At 39.9% G+C, this 12,040-nt stretch overlaps 1 protein-coding gene across 2 annotated transcripts in view; it reads right to left on the bottom strand.

Moving 5' to 3' along the window:
- Nucleotides 1–12,040, bottom strand: part of ASXL3 (ASXL transcriptional regulator 3) — a 172,897-nt gene that overhangs the window by 80,430 nt on the left and 80,427 nt on the right. For both annotated transcript variants that reach the window (XM_037032620.1, XM_037032627.1), the window contains one exon: nt 6,287–6,408. In XM_037032620.1, coding sequence (XP_036888515.1) covers nt 6,287–6,408 — 122 coding nt within the window. The remainder of the gene's footprint in view (nt 1–6,286; nt 6,409–12,040) is intronic.

The raw sequence follows: 12,040 nt of genomic DNA, 5'->3' as shown, positions 1-12,040 counted from the left end.
CTGGGATTCAGTACCAGGGCAATAGCTGGAAAGATGCCAGTCACATATGGGGAGTAAATGAAGTGACTGGAAAGAGGGTAAGTGTCAGGTAAACCTGCAAAAGCCAGGCAGTGGCATTGCCCCCTCTCGGAACCCTCCGCCCCCTACAGAGCCACAAAGTGGGGAAGTGGGTTGCCCTGACCTGGGGATTACCTAAGGCTCTGCCCCACACAATTAACAGGTACCTGTTCTACAATAGACCATGCTACTAACACAGGAAGTCAAAGCAGCTTTACCTAATACACAGAAACAAACACAGGAGGTTGCCAAATTGAGGAGACAAAGAAATATGGCCCAAATGAAAGAATAGAACAAAATCCCAGAAAAAAAGAACTAAGTAAAACAGAGATAATCAATCTATCAGGTGCAGAGTTCAAAACACTGGTGCTCAAAGAACTCATTAAGTATGGCAACAACATAAAGGAAGAAATGAAGGTTACACTAAGTGAAATAAAGAAAAACCTACAGGGAACCAACGGTGAAGGGGAGGAAGCTGGGATTCAAATAAACAATTTGGAACATAAGGAAAAAATAAGTATTCAACTAGAACAACAAGAAGAAATAAGAACTCCAAAAAATGAGGACAGTATAAGAACCTCTGGGACATCTCCAAATGTACAACATCCAAACCATAGGGATGTGAGAAAGAGAAGAGGAAGGTCCAGAAATCAAAAACTTATTTGAAAAAAATAGTGAAATAAAACTTCCCTAATTTGGTGAAAAAAAATAGACAAGTCCAGGAAACACAGAGAGTCCCAAACAAGATAGGCCCAAACAAGCCCACACCAAAAGACATCATAATTAAAATGCCAAAGATTAAAGATAAACAGAAAATCTTAAAAGCAACAAGAGAAAAGCAAAGAGTTACCTAAAAAAGAGTTCCCATGAGACTGTCAGCTTATTTCTCAAAAGAATCTGCAGGCTAGAAGTATCTGGCAAGTATTCAAAGTGATGAAAAGCAAGGACCTACAACCTAGATTACTCTATCCAGCAAAGCTATCATTTAGAATGGGAGGGCGGATAAAGTGCTTCCCAGAAAAGGGAAAGCTAAAAGAGTTCATCACCACCATGCCATTATTATATGAAAGGTTAAAGGGACTCATTCAAGAAAAACAAGAACAAAACTAAACATTAAAATGTCAACAAATCCACAGCTATCAACAACTGAATCTTAAAAAACAAACTAAGTAATAAACAACCAGAACAGGAACAAAATCACAGATACGGAGATCACATGGAGGTTTATCAGCAGGGATGGGGAAGGGGGAGAATGGCAGAAAACATGCAGGGAACAACAAGCATAATTGATAAATACAAAATAGGGGGATGGTAAGAACAGTATAGGAAATGGAGAAGCTAAAGAACTTATATGCGCAAGCCACGAACATGAACTAAGTGGAGGGATTTATGGAGACAAGGAGGGTACCCGGTGGAGGGGGCAAAGGGGAAAACTTGGAACAACCATAATAACGTAATCAATAAAATATATTTTAAAAACTTTAGATAAACATTTAAATTATAAATAGAAAGCTTGTCAGCTGACTCTACAATCACACTGTGCTCATTACCACCCTAAGGAAAAAATAAAACCTAAAATAAGAGGCTCTTGTATTAACTTGGAACTTGCATAAACCAGTAATGCCCGCTATATTTTAGTTGAAAAACAACACCAACAATGCAACTTAGGAATGCCCTGAATGTATTAAGCCCTTCACTGAAAAATCTGAAAACACCACAGGCTGTGAAAGATAAAATAATTACAAATAGATACATATGAAACAGCTGGTGATGTCAGGCACCGACAACTTGCATGGCTGCTAGTACGCTAAATGTCAACGCCCACATTCAGAAGCTGCTATCGTGCAACATAACCTTTTGGGATTTTACAATTCTGGTCAAACATATAAAAGCCAAATACCAAGAATATATCTGCTTTGTGACATGAAGAGAAGAATGGACATGCATCTTTATGAGCAAATTCTACCACCCTAAATAAACAAAGCAGGAAGTCAAACCAAAGGGAACAACATAAAAAGCTGCATTCTCCACCCTTTACCTCCGGAAACAGGTCTCATCCTTCTTTAACCTTTCATGTGCTTCTCTTCTAAAACTTCCAAAATTTAATCTTTCTTAATCATCCTTCTTTAAAATTCAAAATCTAATTCATTTCACACGTTTCAGGATCATTACAACTAAAACAACGAGGCAGAAAGAAGACAGGGAACAAGGTAATAATCGGCAATCTGATACTCTCCAGAAGCTTCTGAATACGCATATGCAGAAAACAAGAACTACTGAAATAACATTATTCATCCAAATACATTCAACACATGATGTTAACTAACGTTTTGATGACTAGAAAATAGAAGGATGCCAAGTATTCAGGGACAATGAAAATAATCGATGTCAATAGCCAGTGGGTATTATAGCCTTCATAATGACCTGCCTAGGAATACACTGCAGTCAACATACTGCTAAGGAAAAGAACCGCTCTCTACGGCGACATGCTTCAGGTGGGGGTGGGGGTGTGGGCTCAGGACTGGGCCATATATCTGGCTTCCGTTGTATAGAGGTTTGTTTTAAATGATTGTTTATGAGTATAAAGTTACTGGATTTGGGTTTTTTTCCCCACCTACTTCTAAGTAGGTGGCCAATGTATAGTTGAACTACAAAAGCCCTACTAATTCATGCACTTCTAGTAACAAGATAAGAGCTAATATATCTGAATACCTACCATTAATATGTGCTGATACTGAACATAAGCAGTTTGTGTTTGGAAATTATATTCTTTTTTCCATTTGAATTTATTGGAGCAACATTGGCTCAAAAATCACATAGGTTTCAAGTGTATAACTTAATAAAACATCATGTGCACACCGCATTGTGTACCCATCGTAACGAAATGCTACATAGCCACAAAAAAGCAATCCAGTCTCCCGCAGCAGTACGGATGAGTCCGAAGATGACCGTGCCGAATGACAAGAGCTGGTCAGAAAAAGACGAATACTACACGACCCCACCCACACGTGAAATCCAATGAATAAAAGAATCCAACGAACAAAATAGAAGCAGAGGCATGGCCACCCAAGATGGACTGACAGCTAACAGAGAGGAGGGGGCAGGTGGTACTGGATGAAAAAGGTGAAAGGGGTCGACCAAAAACGATAGGCACAACCCACAGACACTGCCCACAGTGTGGTGACTGCCAGGAGGAAAAGGGTAAGGAGGACAGGGTGGAGGAAATGAGCACAGAAAGAGCTTTTGCCATATTTTCTTCTCAATGACTGTGCTGTTTTGCTTTCCTTACACTACACAGATATTCCAGAATGTAACTTTCATCAATAATGTGAAAAATTCATCTATTTCATTATATGCCAAATGCTGAGAGGCAGCATCTGAAAGCATGATTCCTGGTTGAAATGTCATATCCAAGACTGACTCACTGGATGATCGTGGGCAAGTTACCTAACTTCTGGGGACCTTAGTTTCCTCATCGGAGAAATGGGGATACTATGTATGCCACAAAGGATTTATATTAGGAGTAAGTGGCACAGTACATGTAAAATGCAGAGCATAATGTCTAGGATTCAGAAAAGTAAATGTCAGTGAATGTAATTATCATTAGGGTCATTCAGCTGGCCCTCCATTCATGAAGTTATGACTTATACATGTAAATATACACATAAAACATATACTTGCAATCACAGAACTCATATATGTGGATATATCTACATATACACTATATACACTTACAAAGACTTCCACAGGGCCACTCCACTACCCAAAAGAAAAGAAAGATGCATATTTGCTGAGCTGCGACAATTTAAAATGCCTCATGTTCACTCAATTTTTGAAATGCTGTCTTGAGAAATTCAGCAATTATAGGGAATCTGAGCAAAATTCTGCAAGAACGGCTTTTCTTCAAAATGTATTTCCAATGTGAACTTGACTATTAATCAAACATTAGCATAGCTGATATACAATGTTACCATATTCTTTTTGTAACTCATTTGTTACTCTGTTACCTAACAGGACATTTTTAAAATTAATAAACAGGTCATCTGGACATTAAGAAGTTTTCAGAACTGATTTCTTAAAACAAGGCTTCCTGGGAAGTAAGCCCCACTTGCCATGAACATGCGCTCTACAATAAAACAAAATGGAATCCACTAAGTCAGAGTTATGTGATGTTTCAGTAATTGTAAAAAATGTTTAAGTGATAGGAAACCAAAATGAAGGAAGTAAAAAACAATGAGACATGACAATACAGAGGTGCGAAGTTTTACCTTAACATCCACACACAGGAAGATTTCATGGGGCGCACATCTTCTAAATCACCGCTCTTTGGAAGTACGCGTTTCATTCATGATTGCCTCCAGGTTTCTTAAATGCTATGACTACCGGTACCCAGCTTTTGTATCTTCCGTTCTATCCTGGTTAGTATTTTATTACCTGCATCCTGTTTGCTGCCTGAACAAGTATTTCCTAGGCTTCTCTACCCTCATCCACCCCTTTTTTTCAATTAAAAAGGGATCTCAACATTGAATTCAGTTTTGTTCTCTGGCATCTAAAACATTTCACCAGAGCAGTGATATAAATGGCAAAGGTTACTTGACCTATGTAAGATGAAACACTGTTATGGCCATAAATATAATCCCAATGAATGAAAATACTGTAATCCCATAATTAATACAGAATAAAAAGTAATACAACTCTGTACAGAATCTTAAGTTTATTTCCTGAGTTTCTTTGGTTGAAGTAGAGAAGTGGGGACAGTCCAAATCTAGGAGATTGGATGGGAACAGTAACAAGTTTTATAGTGAAAAAAGTCAGTTGGCGAAAGAGAAGTATCTTATGATCTGACTTATAAGAGGAATCTAATGAACAAAAGAAGCTGACAAGCGAAACAGAACCAAGACATGGAAACAGAAGACTGAGCTGCCAGGGGGGCAGGGGAGCTGGGGACTGATGGAAAGAAGGGGAAGGGACTAGACAAAGATCATGTACAAACGCCCCAGGGACATGGACAACGGTGTGGGGACTGACTGCGGGAGTGGAGGGTGGGCTGGGTGGAGGAGGGCAAAGGGGGGAAAATGGGACAACTGTATTAGCATAAACAAGAAAACATTAAAAAATAAAAGGTGAAAAAATAACAAACAAAGAAATCTTGAACTTTATTTAAAACACAGTTTCTCTTTCCTTGTTATGATTACCACGGCCCTAGAATGACACTGCACTTGGTGAGGTCAGCAGGAGGTGAGGTGGAGGAGACTGTCACTCAAGGATCAAAATAGAAACAGAAGGGAAAAGCAGTTACCCTTGGGTAAACCAGGAGTTCATGGTTAAATATGTGAGCCTTCCATGTACTGACATCACCAGTATGACCATCATACCATGTTCCCATCTCCCCACAGCATGCCGTCCTTTCCTGCCCAGCACAACTGAGCATGTGCCAGGGTGATGGCTGTAGCTCCCATTCACCAAGGGATTATTATGGGCTGGACACTCCCTCTACCGCATGCTGTCAGTACATCGCCTCACTCAATTCTCAGACCCTCCTCGTGTTTTCTAGAAAAAAGAACTTCAGATTCAGAGACTAGAAGTAGCTTGCCCAGAGTCTTGCAGTGAGTGGCGAAAACTGAACCCAGGGTAGGTCAGAGCCCAGACTATCACCTCTCACCACTATCTCTGGACAAGGACACACAGGTCAAGACTGCTTATGTGGTATCAGGATGATACTGCAAAGGTAACCTCCATTCAGCACCAAACAATACTCCATGAAGATGGATATTATTCTAGATGTAAGTAAGCCACAATTACTATTTTTCTTATTTGCAACTTAATGTATCTTGGTAATAAGAAGGAAATTATCTGTTTATTTTTTACATCAGCCATCAGATAAACATGAGACCATAAATAGAGACAGTGTTTTCAAAACATGCAACTCATTTATGAACCCAATATGTTTACTATAAAACACACACACAGAAATCTTAATGCGAGTTTTTATATGTTTCCAAGCACACTTCTCCTCTTCTATTTTAACATCAATGTTGTCAAACAAGCCCCTCCTGGTTTTACCATAGAGTAAAATTCCTGCACTGAATATTATTGAAGAGGTTGGATTCAGGGCATTTCTTTTGCCTTCTGACTGTTGTGTTCTTATTTATTTTAATTTATCTGCACAATACTCATTACCTTAAGTAGGTGGAGCCAAAGGACAGAGAACAAATGCCAGCTGTCTTACCTGCTTCAGAGCCTTTTTGGTGTGTTGCTGAAAGGAAGACACTAACTTGCTTTGCACTGCTGTGTTAGTAAGGCTCGAATCTCGAGTGGAAGATGCTTCGTCAGTTACCTGCTTTGCACAAACTAGAAACAGAGAGAGATAATGACATAACTAATTTGAATTCCTTTTTTTATATCCACTGTAATTAACTCGAAGCTTTCCTCCAGTTGGAAATGGATACCTAAAATAAAGCAAAATAGCGCAGCAAAATAGGAGTACCTAAATTTGAAAGAAGGGATCATTAAATAACTGTGTAGCCACAGTCACATTTAACCTAAGTCTCCATTTCCTTACCCACTAATTGATGATAATTCCTATGTCATAGAGCTATTGTATGGACATAAAAAAGCACAATATCTGCCTCAAGAGGTGGGAGTCAGTAGAGACTTTGCAAACCTGAATATGGAGACTGGGCAATGCCTATTATTGCGAAGAAACTATCTTAACTAATGAAATTGTTTTAAATCTATCAGTCTTGAAACTATTACAATTCTTCTCTTCCCTCTTCTACAGAGTCCATGGCCTACTAGGGCACATTCATCCTCTCCTATGGGCCTAGTCAGACAGCATGGAGAAGGAAAAATGACCTCCAAGATGCTGGCTGTCAATAAGAGAATTTTTTTAAAATCAAGTCCTCTGCAGATTACACTACAATTGGCCATTTATACCGGAGTCAAGCTTTCCTGTTGCCTCCTCTACAGAAGACATCTTCTTAGAAAAGACTGCTTTTTAGAAGAACCAATGCCTTGTGGACATGGATGACCAAGGGCCCATATTCACCTCTTGCTCTACGAACCAGTGGTGGAACAAGAACACGTCTTTCAGTCCTCCTCAAATATTCCACCCGAGATACCACGTTTTACAGAGGAGTGACTTGGGGAGGAGCCCAGATGCAGACCCTTTTCTGTGCACACAAGGGGAGAAGGCGTTGTTTGGGGAGTCAGAGTGAGGGAGCGCTGGGGTTGGTGGCAGAATGGAGGCATATGTCAAAGGCAGGAGGCAAGAGGAAGTCAGATGGAAGAAATTAACTTGAGAGCATATTGCAAAAACTCAAAATGTGAAGGGCAACAGTGTTAACACTCATCCAAGAAATTTTCTCAAGAAACAGTAATTTGAGAGGATTCCAACCTGAGTATTAAAAAATATATGAAGTAAAAATGATTCTAGTCAAATATGGAAGTGCACAGGGTTGAGAACACTGAAGCTCCCATTGACAGATTCAAGCACATACTGCCCAGAGATGAAAATGTGGCTCACGAAAGATAATGCTGGGGGGAAAGGATTAATCAAGTTTTGTTTTAATACAGGAAAAAATCAGGAAGCCAACCAAAATGAACAAGTTCTGGAAGAGAAAATAAGTATTAGTTATTATTGCCAGGTACAGAGCCTATGTGATCTCATTTCCCCCTCCCAGCTTCCTTGCAACAGGGAAAGGTATGAGGACCACAGTGGAGAGAGAAAGCAAGAGTTCGGGAAGGCTCAATAACTTCCCCATGGTCACACAGCCAATGACACACCAGAGCCAGGATAGAAGGCCAGGCCCAGAGTTTTCCAGTTAAAATACCAGGCCTCAAAACCAAGAACTGATGCAGAAAATTTAATGCCTAAAGAAGTCTAGTTTACTTGCATCATTTGGCAGTACTGACACAGGAAGCTAACAAGGGCAGGGGGAACAACTCATCTGGCCCCTGGTAGGAAAAAACTGAGAACTGCTCATTGGAGGGATTGGCCCAGCAATGCTTCGGTTGAAGTAGCAAAAGGGTCTGCCCATGGATATAGTGAGAGAAGTCCCTGAAGTAAAGATCAGGTGACTTTTTTCTTTGATACAATATGACATTTTTCCTTGATGTTCTGGTTAAGAAACAGTTTGTAACACTGCTTGCACAAACCATGGCTCCTAGGCTTCTCTTCTTGAAATGATCACTAGAGTAATTAGTAACACTTTGACAAAGCTTACGTATCAAGAAATACTAGAAATAATAATCAGTTTATAATACAAAGATTCGTTTATTTTTATGCTGATTACATAGGCAGCCGTTTCAACGTTCCCTCCATGCAGTGTGACAGAGCAGAGGGTACGAGTGAGGGGAAGCGGGCAGCTGAACATGTGATCTGGACAGCCAGACCCAAATGAACGTGACACAAGCCTGGACCAGAGGAAAGTGTGCATTAGCAAATATGTGTTGTCACTTTTACATTCTTACAGCAGTATTTTTGTCTAGAAGAATGGAAACTCACTGGTTAATTAAAAAAGATACCCAGCCCTGGTTGGTGTGGTTCAGTGGATTGAGCACCGCCCTGTGAACCAAAGGGTCGCTGGTTCGATTCCCAATTAGGGCACACGCCTGGGTTGCAGGCCAGGTCCCCAGTAGCGGATGAATGAGAGGCAACCACAGATTGATGTTGCTCTCTCTCTCTTTTTCCTTCCCTTCCCCTTTCTCTCTAAAAATAAATAAATGAAATCTTTAAAAAAAAAAAGGATACCCAAATACAGTACATGGATTTTAGGGACTTTATGGAAAATGGGAGAATGCTTCTGCCTACTGGACATATAAACAAACTTACCAGTTCTAAGGAAACATTATTCATAAATGTTTCAAAGGTAAACTCCAAAACAGCAGGACCAAAAACCAACATGTGCTTAATCAATGAGTGCAATTAAAGCCTCATGTCCTTCATGTTTTCTGACTGCTACACTACACAGTCCTTCCTGAAGAACACAGTCAGCGGTCCTTCCTAAGGACAACAGGTACCTAACTTACAACTTACTCCACTTCCCTCTGACTTAGGCGAATGCTGGTATGACATCTACTTTAGCATCACTACATACACTGTACAATTTGGTTTAAATCCACTATTAAATTCACAGTGTTAATGCGATTCACATATATTTACATACTATGGTTCCCAAACAAACATTTTGTTCAATTTAGAGTCCAGAACTTCAGAGAAAAGGGCAGTAAAACTGAAATACTGTCAAGAAATACACTCAAGTTGTTTTTCTTCTCCAGATGATTCATCTTCCTTGGAAGCAACTCTATTTTGCTATCTTACCCTCCACCTAAGACCCCTCTCTCCCTCCCTTCCATTAGGAGAATTCCATTACTACACAGTCATTTTTCTCCCCAATCCCTTCTGAAATGTCATCCTATTTTTCTGGGTCAGGCCATTTTCCCTAATTAGTGATTTCTGATAAAATAATTATAGAATCATAAAGAACACAAATACAGTAGAAAATAAAATATATGAGTGTTCCTTTGGGTTGGAAACACTCAGGGGCTTATGGACATGGACAACAGCGGGGTGCCTGCAACAGGGAGTAGGGGAACCAAAAGATAATGGGGAAAGAACAGTAAAAATAAAAACTTAAAAATACTTGGAAGAAAAAAAAGAAACACATGGTGGGACTCAATGTAATGAATCCCTAGACGCCCAACGGCGTGCCTGCTTGTGCGTGTGTGTGTCTGTCCTGACAACACACTCTTAACACGGGCGTATGTGTCACACCATTTCTTCTTTCGCCAAGCACGTGAGGGCGGCGAAAGCAAAAATCACGAAGTGTTGGATTACACAGGTTTGTGCAGTTCTACGTTCTGCAGAAAACACACGGTTTCCACTTTTACTGACTCTTGTAGCTTTCTTAATAACAGGTATGATACATAAATAATAGAAGATTTATTTTAAATGGTTGCCTGAATATTTTATTTAAGGGACTGAGTTTGGCCTCTGAAATACAAGCCAAAGGAATTTAATGTTAAAGAAAGGGCCAGGGGAAATCTCTTGTATGCAATGTTCCAACAGGAGCCAGGAAACTGAAGAATCAGGACAGATGTTTTATCCAATAAATATCAAACACTGCCTTGCAGCTTAGAAAGTGATCTTGGCATTGGGAACAGAATGGGAGCTTTTTTCTAACTGTGAACTGGCACCTTCACAAAACGAACACCTCGAAACCCCACAAGGCTGCCTGCTCTGTCTCAGGTGGAAAAACTGAAAACGAGGAAACAAATTTCAAGGCACAGAAATATTATTTCTCTCTACATATTGCTTGTCTGCCCAAACCAGACAAGCCGAAAACAGAGTTAAAAGTTAATTCGCTGCTTTTAAATTCACACCGTTAATGGGATTCTCAGTAGTTGCTGCTCATCTACCTCTGTTCTCACGCACACTCAGACTCCCAAAGCCCTCCTCCAAAATATTCTATTTAGAAGACTTGGGAGCAAAGTGAGGTGGAGAACTGCAGTCATCACGGGACAGGCCTAAAGGCTGGAGAAACTGATGACTGTGTTCTACCCAGCAAGGCTGAACTTCAGACTCTTTTCTCACAGTCTCCAAGTGGTCACTCTCCTCTTTTTTCACTCAGCATTCAACTTGAAAATGTGATTGAAACGAAGAACTTAGGTTAGAGCACGCATTTTTAAAGCTGAGTGCTAGAGAGAAGGTATGGGTAATATTCCCCCCAATCTAATTACTAATCCGCTAACAGGTGTGCAGGAGGACTTTGACCTTTATTCAAGTCCTCGGGAAGTCATATGGCCTGCAACGAAATGTACATATACTTCCTCCTGCTGTCTTTACTGCCTCAATTAAGAAGACAGTCACAGTTTAGAGGTTTTGCATAGTGAAATAAAAATATAATTTAGAGTCAAAATTAGACATCATGCTGCTTACTGGAAATGGCAAGAGGTTTGTGGGGACAGAACCATGAAAGAGACCAGGATCTGGATAACATAGTCGCTGCAACAAAGGTACTCGCTGCACTACGGCTCACTAAACTGCGTGGTAAGTAACAGGCTCTCTCGCTAACTGGCATTCAAAGGTCTAACCAAGGCGGGGAGGGGAGCATCCTCTCCTCAGTTTAATTTCTATCAGTTCCCCCTCCAACTACCCCCTTGCAATTTCTGAAAGCGCAAACTAGACGTTCTCAAATCAAAACAGTGATTCGTGACTTAACATGATCCTGACTTAACACAGTTTTTATAAATAGAGAATTTCAGTCAAACACCACACAGGGTATTAGACACTGTGTGTCACAATGTTAGAATTCAATCACACTTTGAAAGTGAACTGGGTATGAGAAGGAGCTTATTTTTTTTTATTATTCATTCAGTTGTAAAACTTTTATTGAGCACCTTCATGACAAGCCCTGTATAAAATGCAGGGAGAAACACAGTGAAAAAGACCCAAGACCTAATGCTGAGACCATAATTTTTTCAAATAGATGTTTCAGAGAACAACAGTACAGAACTATCAATTTTACCTGAGAAAAACTAAGCCTATGAAAGCCTACCATGAAAACTATAATTTGTTTTGAAAGATCTATAAGCAGGTAATTCAGAAGTACCCCTACATAGCAAATAATCAAAATAGCTTGTTTGGATTGTCATATATACATAACCTACATTTGAAATTGTGTACATCAAATATACCGAAAATATACAGCAGCAAAATAGATGCCCCCCCCAAAAAAAACCCTTTGATGACAAATACCAGGAAAAATCCATCTGATCCAAACCAAATCTTTCCTGGACTCCATTTCTTTCAGAGAAAAAAAAATAATTCCTTAATCCTCTTTTGATTCAGACTAAGGAAGAGTGCCCTCTCCCAAAGCAGTCCTACTCCAAGGTGGTGTCTGGTTTTAAACAGTTTCCTTTGTTGCATTAAAAGAAAACATTCAAGGGGTATGAGATACCAAGACAGGCCAGCAATTAAATA

Source organism: Sturnira hondurensis, unplaced genomic scaffold, assembly GCF_014824575.4.
Source record: "Sturnira hondurensis isolate 20B ecotype Veracruz unplaced genomic scaffold, ASM1482457v3 Scaffold0001872, whole genome shotgun sequence".
Classification (NCBI taxonomy): domain Eukaryota; kingdom Metazoa; phylum Chordata; class Mammalia; order Chiroptera; family Phyllostomidae; genus Sturnira; species Sturnira hondurensis.
The sequence above is the reverse complement of the archived record's forward strand: the minus strand, read 5'-3'. Positions and strand labels throughout refer to the sequence as shown.